This window comes from Hordeum vulgare, chromosome 1H (assembly GCF_904849725.1).
Source record: "Hordeum vulgare subsp. vulgare chromosome 1H, MorexV3_pseudomolecules_assembly, whole genome shotgun sequence".
In the NCBI taxonomy this organism is placed as follows: domain Eukaryota; kingdom Viridiplantae; phylum Streptophyta; class Magnoliopsida; order Poales; family Poaceae; genus Hordeum; species Hordeum vulgare.
The window spans coordinates 411,130,967-411,148,264 of record NC_058518.1 but is presented as its reverse complement, the minus strand read 5'-3'; the positions used below and the strand labels follow the sequence as shown (position 1 = coordinate 411,148,264).

The window sequence follows — 17,298 nt, the reverse complement described above, 5'->3', positions numbered from 1 at the left end:
TAAGGCCACCGTAATATCCTCACGCCCTCGCACAATGCAAGATGCCGTGATTCCACTAAGGGACCCTTGAGGGCGGTCACCGAACCCGTACAAATGGCAAACCTTGGGGGCGGTCACCGAACCCGTACACGTGGCAACCCTTGGGGGCGGTTACCGGTACCCGTACAAATTGCTCGGGGCAATCTCCACAACCTAATTGGAGACCCCGACGCTTGCCCAGAGCTTCACACCACAATGGTTGAGCTCCGAGACACCACCAAGCTTCTAGGACGCCAAAGCATCCACGAAGAACATTATCTAGGGTACTAAGTACCAAAGGTAGTAAGCTTATCAACTTCTCACTTCCACGTATCACCGTGGAGAACTCAAACCAATGCAACTAATGCAATGGCAAGAACACACGAAGTGGTCAAGTCCCTCACACTCAAATCCCTCCACAACAACGAAAGCTATGGAGAAATATGAGAGGAAGAACAAGGAGCTCACAAAGAACTCCAAGATCAAGATCCAAGGGGTTCCCCTCACGTAGAGGAGAAAGTGATTGGTGGAGATGTGGATCTAGATCTCCTCTCTCTTCTCCCTCAAGAACAAGCAAGAATCATTGGAGGGATTGAGAGTAAGCAAGCTCTAAGAGTGTCAACAATGGAGGTAGAACAAGAGCTCAACGGATGGATAAGGCCAAGGGGGAAGAAGACCCCCTTTATATAGTGGGGGAAGGAATCAGACCGTTACCCCCACTCTCTGCCCGAGCTCCAGCAGTACTACCGCTGGCTGCAACGGTACTACCGCTGGCACTCCAGCGGTACTACCGCTGACTGCAGCGGTACTACCGCTGGCACTCCAGCGGTACTACCGCTGGCCCCAGCGGTACTACCGCTAGGCCCCTCGTAGTGCAAAGGCACTACCACCGCCAAGAAAGTCTTCGCAAAAAGGTCCGTCCACGAACAACCGCTAGGCAGGCGGTACTAAGCTCCTGGAGCGGTACTACCGCTGACCAGGGGCGGTACTACCGCCAGCCAGCGGTACTACCGCCAACTCTAGCGGTACTACCGCTAGGTCCAGCGGTACTACCGCTCGCCACTGAAACAGCCATAACTTTCGCATACGAGCTCCGAATCGAGCAAACCCAAGCTTGTTGGATTCAGGACGACAAGAGCTATAGTGGGGGAAGGAATCAGACCGTTACCCCCACTTACAGCCCGAGCCCAGCGGTACTACCGCTAGCTCCAGCGGTACTACCGCTGACCCTCCGACGGTACTACCGCTGGCTGCAGCGGTACTACCGCTGGCCCTCCGGCGGTACTACCGCTGAGCCCATGGTAGCGCAAAGAAACTACCGGGCCAACCACCGCCAAGAAAGTCTTCGCAAAAAGTACGACGCAGTACAACCGCCAAGATGATGGTAATAAAGTTCTGGAGCGGTACTACCGCTGACCAGGGGCGGTACTACCGCTGGGACAGCGGTACTACCGCTAGCCACTGAAACAGCCATAACTTTCGCATACGAGCTCCAAATCGAGCAAACCCAAGCTTGTTGGATTCAGGACGACAAGAGCTATCGAGAAATCTTAAGACCATGCAGATATGAAAATGCCAATGATATAGATGTGAGTCCTTTATGAATGAAGAACCGGCAAAAACTCCAACATCGAAAACATCATAGTAGATGCATATGGACTCCGTTTTCGATGAACTCGAGCTTGTCACGAAGATGACCATAAGCTCTAAAACTCACAAAGAGAAACACAAAACAAGAACCAAGAAGTATGATGCAAGGATGCAAATGGTTTGAGCTCTCAACGAACGATACGATCAAGCTACTCACTTGAGAGCCCCCCTTGATAGTACAACAATCTATCCTAACCAGAAAACCTATCAAGGGCAAACCTATACCTTGCACCTCGTCCTCTTGAGCTAGATGATGATGATCTTGGCTTCCTCAAGATGGACCACCTTTCTTGATTGCGTTGGCTTGATGAAGACTAGTTGATTGCTCCCCCATACTCACTATGGGTGAGCCACTCTTCAGCATATCTTCACAAGTCCATTGCCACCACAATGGACGGCAAGCTTCAAGCATGCTATCTTCGTGCTGATCCACTTGAACTTGCACATCGCAATCTTGATGACGATCACAACTTGACGTCATACTCCATGGGTTGTATGAGATCTTCCCTTTGACACAAGCCCATGGAAACACACCTAACCCCCACATAGAACTCTCACGAAGACCATGGGTTAGTACACAAACACGTAATGGACAATGCTTACCATACCATGGGATCACTTGATCCCTCTCGGTACATCTTGTACGCTTTGTGTGTTGATCATCTTGATTTACTCTTTGTCTGAGATCTTGATCAACCATGTGTCTCTATGACCATTCTTTGGATAATACCTTGAATACCATCTTGGTCATCATATAAACTCCTTGAACCCAACAGATGGACTTCAAGAAGTGCCTATGGACAAATCCTATAAATGTAACTTAAGGCAACCATTAGTCCATAGGAACTATCATCAAGTACCAAAACCACATATGGAGATATATGCTCTAACAATCTCCCCCATTTTGGTAATTGATGACAACTACTTCAAGAGAGTTTATATAAGGAAATAAGCATAACCAACCGCACACATACAAAACAATAATGCATGTGTGCAAGATGTAAATGCTTACGCAATAAAAGCAAACCCCTCTAAACATATCCAAAGTAAACTAAACTCTCTAAACTTCTCCCCCATTGGCATCGATTGCCAAAATGGACGAAAAGTTTAGAAAGCCAATATATTTGGTGGTCCTCCAAAAAGTGTGTACTTCTCAGCAAATGAGTGCAAAAAATACACAAATACAATGATAAGTAGTTGGAGGAAAACAAACTATATTGAGGACCCAAAGTTTGCAAATAAAGGAATCGTATGCCACAAGGACATACCAAAATAGAGGCAAGCAATCAAAAGATACCGGATGGAACAAACAATCATATGGTCCTTCGAACCACATGAATAAAAGATATTATGATAAAAGCAACGGAGTGTTTTATCAAAACTAGAGAAGCTCCCCATGATTTGTGCACTAATAAGAGATTTTTGTATATGATACAAGTGCACAAAATAGGATCGTTGCTCCCCCAAAATTAATAAAAACACACAACGGGTGCAAGAAGAAAGATGAGACAATAAGCAAATCTCTTGCACAAAACAAGTGGTTGAGCAATATGTAAAAGAAGCAACTTAAGATTAGGCTCAACCAAAATAATGTGTGTGAGTCATGGCAAGGCACTTGAGAAGACTAAGATAAGGATGAACATTACTCATCAACATAGTCTTGATGAAATGAGACACAAAGTGCAAGACATATCATTCCCACACACACATACTAGAAAATGGGTTCACAAGCTTACTAATAAACAAAATAAGAACTAACGCTTGTGACAACCCATGGTGAAGATAGGAAATAAGAACCTTGTCAAGAGAGGAGGGATACCAGTCGAAATGGCAAAACCCTCATCAAGACAGGCATGAGGAACAATAATCTTCACGGCCATAGAGTGCATTAAGATGTAGTAAAATAAGATACGCACTCAAGACAAATCCTTTCACGAAGCCACCAAAAACTGAAAAAGGAAATGCAACGATGGACGTAAAAGAAAACAGGATATCAATTAGAGATGTAACTTCTCTCAAGTGTAAAAGATTCTAAGTAGAAGACAATCATGATGATATATATCCACAAAGAAGAATGTACACACGAAATGGTTACAAGAAGGAACAAACTAGATATCCAAAAGGAAGTCATAAATATATCAATAAGATCTTTTGCTTGGAAGCATAGCACATGGCCTAATATTTTCTTATTGTACAATATGAACTTCCAACATACGAACATCAAAGACATCCCAACTAGTAATAAGACATCATCGTTAGGATGCTTTGAGAAAGGAAACAAGTACTGCAAGAATGAATCAAGAGATTCATGCCATGATGCATCCTGCAAAGAAAAGACAGGGGCCTTTGCAAGAAGATAATGCATGAAGTAGATACTTGTTACCGAGACAACATTGGATTGATGTAGTAGATAGTTGTTCTTTGATCATCCTAACTTGGCTTCAATAATCACATGGTCTCAACACCTTCCTTATAGGTGAGCCGAGCATCCAATGCATCTCCAATTGTTCCTGGAACAACAAAACAAACAAAATGGTGCCCAAACTCATTGGGACCAAAGAGTTAGAAAAACCGACAATACATAGGACAAACTCCACATACATATGTGCATATAGATATGAATTTGAATTTCATGCACACGTTAGCCATTTTATGACAAGGTGGAGTTTCCCCTATATATTGGGTCAAAGAAAGAAAGCATGCCAAAGGAAATACATATAGTAAATAGGCATGCTCAAGGCTTTCAAGAATCCAATCAACATATAGTTGATAAGATACCAAAAGACAAGGTATCAAGTGATAATAAGATAGCAAATGAAAAACTATCACTTGAGGGATATCAAATAAAATATACAACAAGGCATGAGATATCCATTGACACATGCCAAATAAAAAGGAAACAAGATACCAATTGAAGGAAAACAAATACGAGGTATCTAGTTTCCAAAAGAGAGCTAGGTTCCAACAAACCAAACCCTCGACAAATTTTCATGATGGCACAAAGCATCATAAAGAGCAAGACTTGCCTCCCATCATATGGAGATATATGCTCTAACATAGGATGTGATCACCTTGATGGGATGACCCTAGAAGTAGTGTTGCAGCTTCCTTGAGGCACTATTCAAAAAATCATCTGATTCAGCAATTTATCATCTGATTTATCGCTACTCATGGGGTGACCGATAAGATTATGCCTTATCTTCATCGTTTATCTTTTGGGCCGATTTATCGCTCTCACAAGCAATTTGTCGGGAATCTTCTGATAAATCAGGCCTATTCCTAGCACTATGTTTGCAAAAATTATGTTTATTTGTGTTTTTGTGGACTTTGTTATGGAATATAGTACTATTTCAGTATTTTTTTTGTCATTATACGAGGATTCAGAGGCTAGAAATACAGGTAACACTTTTGTCTAAGATATTTGTGGTGTTAAATATATCATATTTTAGTGTTGGGAACCTGGGATGTGCAAAAAATGACCGACTAATAGTCGAAAAATTGATTAATCTACTTATTTCCTATTAATCATTAAGCCCCAGATGACCGAGACGATAACAATAAGTGACATCCTCTACATTGCCTTGAGGCGATGAGGAGCGTAAGGAGAAGCTTGTGTTGCATGGCGTATCCCCCCGCACACATCTTGCAGCATCGCGCTCACGAAGTAGACCGGATGCTTGACGAGGCATGAAGTCTTGAGAGCCACAACTTTATTTTTGGGAGGTTCATCAGGTGGCTTCCCAGGGGTCTCTTGAGGTGGTACCTCGATAGGCGCTCTCACTGCCTTGTGAGGCTTCGAGAGGTCCTCGGCACGTGCCAGAGGAGTGGCCTCAGCAGGTGCTGATTCGGCCTGAGAAGGTGCCTTCTTCTTGGCAAGGACTTGCTCCCCCTGTTCCACCACCAGGGCCGCGTTGGACGCCTGGGGGTGGCTGCTAGGTACAAGCATAGAGGCTCGCGAGGTCATGGAGCAACCATGATGGAAGGGCTGATCAAGTACTTCTTGAGGTCCTCGAAGGCTGCGTCAGCTTCACGAGTCCACTTGAAGGGGCTTGTTGTCTTTAGGAGCTTGAAGAAAGGCAGTGCCCTCTCTCCGAACTAGGAGATGAAGCGTCCGAGCGAGGCCACACATCCGTCAGCTTCTACATTTCCTTGAGGTTGCGGGGAGGCGACATCTAATCGATGGCCTTGATCTTCTTAGGGTTGGCCTCAATGCCGCGGTGGGAGACCAGGAAGCCAAGCAGCTTGCATGATGGAACTCTGAAGACGCACTTGGCAGGGTTGAGCTTGAGACGGATCTTGCGCAAGTTGGTGATGGTCTCCTGAAGATCCTTGATGAGGGTGTTCGCTTCACGGGTCTAGATGTCATCCACATAACCCTGAGCGTTTCTGCCCATCTGGGCCCACGCCAATTAGCATCATCCTTTGGAAGGTGGCTGATTAGCGAGCAGTTTCTCAAGCATACCCGAAGGAAATTCATAGGAAATATTTTCAGTAGGTGCAGCAACTTGAGGAGAAACTCCTTGTGCTTCCGTTCGAGGTGAAGATACCCCGAACAAGCCCCTCAAAGGATTAGTTTCCATAGTGACAAGTGACAATAAATTTCAGCACACTATATAAATGTTTCCTTACCAAATTCCACTTACCAAAGGCGCTTCACTCCCCGGCAACGGCGCCAGAAAAGATTCTTGATGACCCACAAGTATAGGGGATCTATCATAGTCCTTTCGATAAGTAAGAGTGTCGAACCCAACGAGGAGCAGAAGGATCTAACAAGTGGTTTTCAGCAAGGTAATATGTGCAAGCACTGAAATTATCGGTAACAAGTAGTTGTGTGGTGAGATGATTCGCAACAAATAGCAAGTAACAAAAGTAACAACGGTGCAGCAAAGTGGCACAATCCCTTTTGTAGCAAGGGACAAGCCTGGATAAAGTCTTATAGGAGGTAAAACGCTCCCGAGGACACATGGGAATTTCTGTCAAGCTAGTTTTCATCACGTTCATATGATTCGCGTTCGTTACTTTGATAGTTTGATATGTGGGTGGACCAGCGCTTGGGTACTGCCCTTACTTGGACAAGCATCCCACTTATGATTAACCCCTCTTGCAAGCATCCGCAATTACGAAAGAAGAATTAAGACAGAGTCTAACCATAGCATTAAACTAGTGGATCCAAATCAGCCCCTTACGAAGCAACGCATAAACTAGGGTTTTAGCTTCAGTCACTCTAGCAACCCATCATCTACTTACTACTTCCCAATGCCTTCCTCTAGGCCCAAATAATGGTGAAGTGTTATGTAGTCGACGTTCACATAACACCACTAGAGGAAAAACAACATACAACACATCAAAATACCGAACGAATACCAAATTCACATGACCACTTATAGCATGACTTATCCCATGTCCTAGGAACAAAAGTAACTACTCACAAAGCATAATCATATTCATGACCAGAGAGGTAATGAGTAGCATCAAGGATCTGAACATATAATCTTCCACCAAGTAATCCAACTAGCATCAACTACAAAGAGTAATTAACACTACTAGCAACCTTACAAGTACCAATCGGAGTCGCGAGACAGAGATTGGTTACAAGAGATGAACTAGGGTTTGGAGATGAGATGGTGCTGATGAAGATGTTGATGGTGATGAGTCCCCTCCAATGAGAGGAGTGTTGGTGATGACGATGGCGATGATTTCCCCCTCCGGGAGGGAAGTTTCCCCGGCACGATCGTCCTGTCGGAGCTCTAGATTGGTTCTGCTCAAGTTCCGCCTCGTGGCGGCGACGAATCCTCCGAAAAGCCTCCTCCTTATTTTTTTGGAACGAAACCCTTCTTGTAGCAAAAGAGGGGGCCAGAGGGCCAAGTGGGAGCCCACAAGTCCCCTAGGCGCGACCAGGGGGGAGGCCACGCCTAGCAGGCTTGTGGCCTCCTGCTGGCTCCCCTCTGGTACTTCTTTGGCCCAGTATTTTTTATAAATCCCAAAAAAATCCTCGTTGATTTTCATGGCTTTTGGAGTTGCGCGGAATAGGTATCTCAAACTTGCTCCTTTTTCAGGCCAGAATTCCAGCTGCCGGCATTCTCCCTCTTCATGTAAACCTTGCAAAATAAGAGAGAAAAGGCATAAGTATTGTACCGTGAAGTGTAATAACAGCCCATAAAGCGATAAATATCAGCATGAAAGCATGATGCAAAATGGACGTATCAGTGGCTCCTCCACTCTTCAGGCCGAATGGTACACACAAACATCAGTATACGCCACAGTGGGTGAGGGAATCCGGCTTTTCTTCATCATGCTTCACCATCTTGATCTGGTGGTAGCCTGAGAAGGCGTCCAGGAAGCAGAGCAGGTCACACCCAGTGGTGGAGTCTATGCTCTGGTCGATGCACAGAAGTGGTAAGTGGTCCTTGGGGTAGGCCTTGTTGAGGTCGGTGAAGTCGATGCACATTCGCCCTTCCTCGTTGTGCTTTTGGACCACAACGGGTTTGTCAAACCACCTGGGGTGGATCACCTCGTGGATAAAACCCGCTTGATGGAGCTTCTTGGTCTCTTGAACAATAAACTTCTTCTTTTCTCGTGCGTGGCGCCGTGCCTTCTACTTCACGGGTCGTGCATTGGGGCACATGGCTAGGTGGTGCTCGATCACCTCCCTCGATACACCAGGCATGTATGATGGTGTTTAGGCGAACATATCAGCATTTTCCCGGAGGAAGGCGACAAGCTCGCCTTCCTATCTAGAAGAAAGGTCATTGCCGATGGTAATGGTGGGCTCGGAGACACTGCCGTCCAGTGACGCTTTCTTCATCTTAGCCCGTTCTTGAGAGAACAACGAATTCTTCTTGGCGGGTGCAGCCTTGGGAGGCTCAAGGTCGTCCTCGTCCGCGTGGTAGGCAGTGGCAGCAGCCGTGTAGGCATGCTCGATGGAGCGCACACCCTATTTCTCATCACAACGATTGGTGACGACACCACCACAACCTGACATCTTGCCGGTGTTGTAGGCATGGTGGATGACAACCATGAGCTTGGCGAGAGCTAGGTAGCCCAAGATGGCGTTGTAGGGCAGGCCTATGTGAGCCACATTAAAGTTGACAAACTTCATGTGGTAGTTCGTGGGGGTGCCAAAGGTGACAGGAAGCCGCACTTGCCCCAAAGGCAAAGTGGATCTGTCGGTCACATCGGAGAATGGCCTCGTGGGCATCAAGCGCTCGTAAGTCACTTGAAGCTGCTCGAAGGTGTCGATGGAGAGCGCATTGAGTCATGCACCTTCGTCGATGAGTGTCTTGGTGACGCCTATGTTGTTGATGGTGGGATTACACGAAAAGGGGATGGTGCCACAACCCTTGTGGGCTGGGGGTGGTCCTTGGAGTCAAAGGTGACCGCGTAGAGTGACCACTTGAGGGGCCTTGAGGCCTCGGTGTCCGGGAGTGCGACGTTCACCTCATGGAAGAATTTCTCAAGGTGGCGGTTCGAGGCAGGAGCCTGTGATCCGCCGAGGATGCATGCCATCCCGCGAGTCTCCTGGTAGCCCCCAGCATCCTCATCAGGCAGTTTGTCATTGTTGGCGTCGGGGCACGGAGGAATGTCATTGGCGTGAGGGTCGGCATGTCACGGCTGGTCCCACCAGCCTTGACGATTGTTGTTGCGGTCATTGTTATCGTCGTTGTTGTTGCAATCTTCCGAGCGTTTGCCACTGCAGCCACCGCCACGACCTATGCCACGGCTGTTGCGGTTGGGGCGGAGGCTCTATCCCTCTTCTAGAAGCAGCCCTAGCTCGTAGCAATCCTCGGTGTTGTGGGAGTTCATGTTGTGGTAGGTGCAGAAAGACTTCTTGGAAGCTTCACTGCGATCATGCCCACGCTTCTACTCAAGCTCCGTCACAAACACGCCAGGGCCCTTGCGCTTGGCATCCTTGCTCTTGACCTTGGTAACATCGGTGATGGTGTCCGAGTCGGTGTCGGCGAAGAGGCCACCCTCTTCAACCTTGGCGCACTTGTCGGCAAGGTCGAACAGTGTAGCCACATTGTCGATCTCGTCATTGATGGCGAGCTTCTCGCGCATCTTGACGTATGTGACGCCCATGGAGAACACAGAGATGATGGCGACATCAGACGCTGATGGGATCTTGTGGTGCACCTGACTGAAGCATTGGATGTACTTGCGGAGGGTCTCGCCTGGCTGCTGGCGCACGGGGCGCAAATCGTTGAGGGTGAGGGGATGCTCGCACGTGCCCTTGAAGTTGGATACAAGTTGCACGCACAACTCGGACCATGAAGAGATGGAGCCCTCGGGGAGGTTCATAAGCCATGAGCGTGTCACATCCTTAAGAGACATGGGGAACCAGTTTGCCATGACCTTGTCATTGTCACTGACAGCCTCGATGTGAGTGGCGTAGAGATGAACGAATTCTATGGGGTTAGGGGTGTCGTTGTAGCATGCAGGCAGCTCTGACTTGAACGCCGTGGGCCACACCACGCGGCACAGCCCACGGGTGAATGTGTGGCATCTGCCACTGACAGAGGGGTACCACCAGCGAGGGCGGTGCAGTTCTGGCGACCTACGACCACGACGTCCTGAAGAGTGTGGTTCTAGCCCTTGCGACGCCTCTCGAGTAGCACACTTGTGTCAGGCTTCGCGCACTAGACGATCCCGTACCTGGGATATTCGTGAGGTGGTGATGATGCTATGTGGGACGACATCAGTGCACGCGCCCCATGGCGCCGCCTGTCGTCCTCGTCGGGCGACAGAGGACAAGGCATGCCTTGACCTGCCCTTGCATCGTGCGTCGATGGAGGAGGCAGGGAGTGGGTGAGACTCAAAGCATATCTGACGGTCTTGACCAGCTCGGTGGTGCGTGCTAGCCACACGTCATAGCCGACCTCTATAGGGCGGTAGCATAGCAGGTCGTGCACTACGAAAAGGACAACCATGGGGTGGGAATTCGAAGGGAGACAAACGTACAATCTTCCCTGACAAAGGTGGTCTTCATCCTACCAAAGGCACTGCCCATGACGCGCTCATGGGCTCGCTGGTGTCGTTCGTCCTTGCGACAGGTGTCGCCTTGGTCTCCTTGCACAAAATTGGGAAGTGTTGGGACTCGCCTTCCAGAGGGACAACTGCTTGCTCTCCTTTTATCATAAAGGGGAAAGATTCTTTCGTGACGCCCGCTTGCATCGTCCTTACCCCCTTTGCTGGCGCTGCACATCACGCACGTGGCGGACGGACCTTGAGTGGCCCACGTCGAACAACCCCTTAGAGCAGAGGGCTTCGTGGGAAGAAGCCTCGCGGGGGAGACCTCGCGATGCCTCTTGCTGCTACTGGACGAGCGTCCAGTGGGTCCCTCTTTGAGAGAAATATCCCCCGAGCCTGAAGCTCGCGGGGTGGCCTTCAGAGTATTCCAGTGGTCTAGATGACGCACCGAGCCTTATTAGCAAAGTCGACTGGGTTGGCAGTAGATGGGTAGTGGTACCGTGGTTCCATTGGACCGACAAACTCCTTCTCCACCTCAAGCATCTATTTAATCTTCTTTTTGTATCTGCCACACACGGCAACACCTTGCTTTGTCACATATGTCTTTTTTTGATCAACCAATCTAGAGGTAGGAGTGTGACTTATCCCCCTCTTCCTCCTCTTGCCTTCTTTTTCATTGTCGATAGAAGAAGTGATCACCCTTGCCCCTTTGATGTTAGTTTGAATTCCCTTGCCAACTTCTCATTTTTTGAGTACAAAAGTGAGGGCCGTATGAAAATTCACCATTGCCCTGTCTATGAGCACAAACAAGAACTGACTAGGGACATGGCTCCTCCAAGCTCTATTTGTTACATATATAGTCTAAAATCATAGGGTCTAGAGAATTTTTTCGACAATACACTGTTTGTGTCTTATGACCGTATAGATTGAAGATTCTTAGAGCGGTCAAAGCAGAAGTTGAGCTTCCCTCATTGCTTGGTATAGTGGATATGACATATGTTACCATGGTGACATACAATTATTAGTTTGTAGGAATCTTTAGGAATTTCATAGGGTAGGATTTTCAAAAATAATAATTCTATGAAGCCCTTTGGTTTGTACCCCCCCCCCCCCCAAAAAAAAGAAATATAAGAGCGTATAGATCATTAAAGATGTAATCTAAACATTCTTATATTTCTTTACAAAGGTAGTAGAAATGAATTCCTATTTTTATGTAAGATAGAAACCAATCCTTCACATTGCAAAGAAAAAAAATACTAACCTAGACTCAATAAAAAAAAATCATATCCTATGCATCAAATGACATATTTTCTCTATAGAAATTAAGATGTATATCATTTCACTTACTATGATTTTTCTGCTTCTATGATATTTTTATCCCATGAACAAAAAAAGGTTTAGACTCGTGCAATTCAAAACAAAGATGATGCCGACGGTGAAATTGCAAAGAGGCGACCACGATGACGAGGATGAAAATTTACATTTAGTGTGGGTCGATTTAGAGACTACAAATAAGCCTGCGGGACTGCAACTAAGGGCAGGACAGCAATACACGTGGCACAACGTCGGCTGTAGACAGGGAGGCAGCCGGTTGGACTGGGCAGGACAGCCGGTGGCTGAAGGTTGAAGACGACAGGAAGCCCTTGGATTGAAATCTGACGGTGGCTGGAAATTGGCCGCACGTTATCGATTTCGCAGGCGATTGTGCTCTAGGCGCTCATTTTCCCCCCTCACTCTAGTCTGCCATTGAACAGGACTCTCAACACAGATCGGAAACCAAGCCGCCGGCATGTCGTCCTCCAACGACGCCCCCGCGAGCCCTCGCTCCCAGGTACGCCAGGCCGGGCTGAATTTCCCAAATCCCTCTCCCAAATTTTGGTTGACGAATCCCCTCTGCTTTCCCTTTTCTCTGGCGCGCGCAGCTCGTGCTGAGCTGCTTCGAGGAGCTCCTCGACCTCGCGGTGGCGGACGTGGCGTCGGAGTGCCACCGCATCGCGCGCCTGGGCCTCGACCGCAGCGTCGACGCCGAGGAGGAGGAGCTCCGCCTCTGGGCCGCGCGCGTCGCCGGCGACCACCCCGGCGCCGAGGACGGGGCCACCCGCGGGGCCGGGGGGAACAAGGGCGCGCCCGACGTCTTCGGGCAGACGCACCCCGCCATCGCCGCCGACGTCGTCGACTGCATGAACTGCGGTCGCCCAGTCGTCGCCGGCCGCTTCGCCCCGCACCTGGAGAAGTGCATGGGCAAGGTAAACCCGCCGTTTGCTCCGGGCATCTGCTATCAGCGCTGGTGTCCCAAATCTCATTGTCTGTTCCCCTTTATTTCCCGTTTATCAGTGCGGGCATTAGAAGTGGTAGACCGTTTAATTGCTGCGGATATGCTAGCTCGTATGTTTCTGATCTGAGTGGTGGGATGCGCTTCCTCATTGATTGGAAATGACAAATGAGTATGTTCCCTCATGAAGCCTCACAAAAAGTTACTGTAGATTCTGCTCCGTATATTCAGTTTGTCTGTTGATTGATTAGCAAAGGGTTGATTTGAGCCCTCTATCTCTGTAAATGCTCAGTTGCAACCCTAAAACCAGTCACAAAGGTGTCTCGGTCCATGTAGGAGTTAAATAACCTACCATCTATTGAACTTTTCATGTGTATAAGTAACTAATTACTTCTATATACAGGTATGTTCATTTCACAAAAAAGTTACGGTGTACTGATTGCTAAATGAACAAAGTTATAATTCATTGAAGTATCTTTAAAGTTACAGTACTTCACAGAAGAAGAACAATGAGTGCATTTAATGCTACATCTCTGACCAGGCACTTCAAGTTTAAATTCAGCTAATAAATAATGCGGAAGAATTTATGAACTAAAATAATTGATATTTCTGTTATGACAATTACAATTTCAATGTCTTTTGCGGATTTGCCACTATGGACAAACCATTAGTCCCACCGGAAGGAAACTGGCAATACCTTTACAGCCCAGGGGATGGTGGGTCCAAAATATTCAACATGTGTTGTAGTGGTAGAATGCCATGCTAATGTTTCTTCTTACATTGGTATGTATTCAGTTATTCAAGAACTTCCACCAGTTAGGCCTGATTTGCAAATACACATGCAATGTGAACCTGGCCACAGCTATTATTCACGTTAGCTTTGGAACTTATTAACTTTTGCACTCAGTACATCAGGAAGCTCATGTAGATGATATAATTTTCTTCACAATAGTTCCTGCGTTTCATCATGTTCTGCTGATCCAGAATTAACCAGTATCCGATCTTTAATGTTGGTGTGGATATAGAATTCTAGATTTTTACATCATGACATTGTCTAAAATGATCCACTTGCATGACAAATTACCTCATATTTTCTCAGTATTCTCTAAAATCTGTAATCGTTAATCCTCCTTTTAGTCTTAGCCATCTAAATTGCCTAATGATTCCAGCTCTGTTCGAGCGGTTTAAATTCTGAATGCTGGACTTTGTTTGCACAATCGTGTACAAATCTTGATGTCAGTAAATTTGGAGCTGGGGCATAGGTTTAAGGCGTCATGTGCATCTAAATAAAATGCTAAATTACAACAAATAAGCTAATTGAACTCATGATTTTCGAAATGTTATGGTTTAAGGAGTTTATGAATCAATGTTAACTGTAAACTGGTTGGTTATTGAGGGGTCCTTTATCTGTTTCTGTCCAGACAGTCCACAGGTACTTGACAGAGGTGATCGTGTGATATTTGCAATGTTCTTTACACTAACTGGATGCAAGTGATGTGTGTTAGTCTGCCTTTCAGTTTCTTCCCTACCTTTTTGTTGAATGAAGCCTATGTTTTGCCATATATGTTTCTTGACATTCCCTAAACTACTCCCTCCGTTCCTAAATATAAGTCTTTTAAGAAATTTCACTAAGGGACTACATACAGAGCAAAATGAGTGAATCTATACTTTAAATTATGTCTATATACATCCGTATGTAGTCCTCTAGTGGAATCTCTAAAAAGACTTATATTATGGAACGGAGGGAGTAGATTTCATTCATTAATTGTTGATTAGTTGGTGTGATTCATGAAAGTAGCATTTCTGTCACATTTGCGGGCAACTGGTATGTGCTTTCTCCACGTAGTCACTGGCTGCACCAAACAATTTTTTTTGCGGGGTCAAACACAGCTTATTCATTTGTTTGCTGTATGACGAAAAATAATTTTGTATGACTGCGATTTATAGATAAAACAAAGGACACGCTGCAACATGGTACCTCAAATGGGTGTGATTCACTTTAACTTTTCTATCCATTTGCTCTTTCAGGGCCGCAAAGCTCGTGCAAAGACCACGAGGAGCAGCACAGCTGGACGAAACAGAAGCAGCAATGGTAACACAGCTTCTTATTCCCCATACTCGTAACGTCGTAGCGGGCGACGAACGGTGTAACTGATGGTGGCGGTGGTGGTGCAGGGGAGGAGCATAGCAACCATGCATTCCAGGAGTCCTGATCGCAAGCTGTGCTTCTGCCATGTTATCGGTGCCTGAGCGCCGTATGAGGGCGTTACCTTGATCAATGTGGCTTTGCATGCTATCTGTAGTCCTGTGTATATTAAGGTTTAGAGTGTTTTGCCTATTAATGGATTCTTCGCCGTCCTGTATAGTTAATTCCTTCCAGTAGTACAGTTCGTTCCAGCAAGTTATTTGGTCTGGTGTGTAGTTTTTAGGCCTGTGTTCCCAGGCGATTTGATCGCCGTCCTGTATGGTTTGGCAGAGATAACGCGATAAAAAAAGAAGATGCAGACACCACTGTACGTACACGCATACAGTTTGCACTGCCTTATACTCCTTCCGTTCCTATATACTCCCAACGTTCCTAAATATAAAATCTTTTTAAAGATTTCAATATGGACTACATATAGAGTAAAATGAATAATTTATATTCTAAAATATATCTATATACATCTGTATGTGTACTTCATATTAGAAACACTAAAAGGTCTTATATTTATGGAAGGGGGGAGTATAAATATTTTTAAGATTCCACTAGAAACTACATATGAAGTAAATGAGTGAATCTACGTTTTAAAGTATGTCTATATACATCCATATGTAGTCCGTTAATGAAACCTCTAAAAAAACAATGCAATGTGCTTAAAAAAATTGAGTTTAAAGTATGTATATATTTAAGAACAAAAGGAGCACAATGCAATGTGCTTAAAGAAATAAATTGACTTTTTAAAAGGAAATTGACTTTTTCATAAGTAGCGGCCCTTGTAGGCTCTTAATTAGACACCCTTCGGACAATTGTCATGTTTTGACCTTTTGCCCTAAGAAATTTCAGAATTGACCTTACTTTCAAAAAAAGTTTAAATCTGATCTCTTTTGGTGACGCCGACATCCGTAACGTCTGGTTTGCAAGGGAGACGCCAAGATCCCTAGCGTTTGTGTACGGGCTGGCATGACCGGTTAACCCATTGAGTCTCTAACGTGGCTTGGTATCAGAAGCCACGGACCCTCACGTCTAGTTTTGGACCAGACGCCAAGGACCTTGGCGTCTGGATGACGTGGCACATATTATCAAAAATATATTTGTGTGATCTGTTGGGACCAGATGCCATGGTCCCTAGCGTTTGGTACCACACGCCAGGGACCTGACGTCTGGTCCTTGACCACACGCCACGGACCCTGGCGTCTGGTCCTACGCCAGGGTTCGTGACATCTGGTACCAAGCCACGTCAGAGACTCAACAGTCAGCCGGTCATGCCAGCCCGTACCAGATGCGAGAGACCTTGGTGTCCCCCGTGCAAACCAGAAGCCATGGATGTTGGCATCATCAAAAGAGGTCAGATTTAAACTTTTTTGAAAAGTAAAGACAATTCTGAAATTTGTTAGGGTAAAAGGTCAAAACAAAAAAAATGTCCACACCCTCCTATATGTAGAGATAAGCGATAGTGTTTAGAAAGAAACTTCATTTATTTCATTAAGCACCTTATGTCCTTAACCGCTATGTACTATTTCCTCCGTTTCTAAATATAATTATTTTTAGAGATTTCAACAAAGACTACATATATGTATATAAACGTATCTTAGAGTGTATATTTGTTCACTTTTGTATTTAATTCATACTAAAACCTCTAAAAAACTATCTTAGAGTGTACATTCATTCATTTTGCTACGTGTAGTCCATATTGAAACCTTTTAGAAGACCTATATTATGGAATGGAGGCCCTCCATTTTTAAATATAAGTCTTTTCTAGATATTTCAATACGAACACGTACAGATGTATTGTCACAGCATGTGTTTGTACCACTTTGCCACACTATGTTTTACAAGAATTTGTAACCATTTAAAACTTTTTGTGTGCATAAGATGATTGAATTGTTTGTTATGTGTTTGTTTGCCTATTTGGGTTTTTACTCACAAAGATTATTCCCTGTCTCTCAATACTCATTTTCTTTCTCCAAATCCTTGCCCAATGATCACACCATGTGTATAGGACCTAAAACCATTTTTATAAAATTTTATTTTGACCAAAAAGCATTTAATTATTTTAAGCCTTAAAACCCCCTTGAGTTCATATTTGTACTACAAGTCCTCTATTCAGGATGAATTTTTGCCCCAAAGACTTTATTTGGATCCCATTATCAAAAAGACTTCCCAAAACCACATAATTATTATTCTAAAA

General features: G+C 45.6%; 1 protein-coding gene across 1 annotated transcript; it reads left to right on the top strand.

Moving 5' to 3' along the window:
* Positions 1-12,192: 12,192 nt before the first annotated feature.
* On the top strand, positions 12,193-15,433 carry LOC123441149 (SAGA-associated factor 11). The gene is made up of 4 exons (XM_045117656.1): positions 12,193-12,466; positions 12,558-12,881; positions 14,936-14,999; positions 15,083-15,433. The coding sequence occupies exons 1-4, from the start codon at positions 12,425-12,427 to the stop codon at positions 15,118-15,120; spliced, it is 468 nt and encodes a 155-aa protein (XP_044973591.1). The 5' UTR covers positions 12,193-12,424; the 3' UTR covers positions 15,121-15,433.
* Positions 15,434-17,298: the final 1,865 nt, after the last annotated feature.

What these genes read in the sequence shown, in the direction of transcription:
- LOC123441149 (XM_045117656.1), top strand. Translation starts at nt 12,425, where the DNA reads ATGTCGTCCTCCAACGACGCCCCCGCGAGCCCTCGCTCCCAG. An exon ending in CCGCGAGCCCTCGCTCCCAG is followed by an intron (nt 12,467 to 12,557) that starts GTACGCCAGGCC and finishes TGGCGCGCGCAG; the next exon opens with CTCGTGCTGAGCTGCTTCGA. An exon ending in ACGAAACAGAAGCAGCAATG is followed by an intron (nt 15,000 to 15,082) that starts GTAACACAGCTT and finishes GTGGTGGTGCAG; the next exon opens with GGGAGGAGCATAGCAACCAT.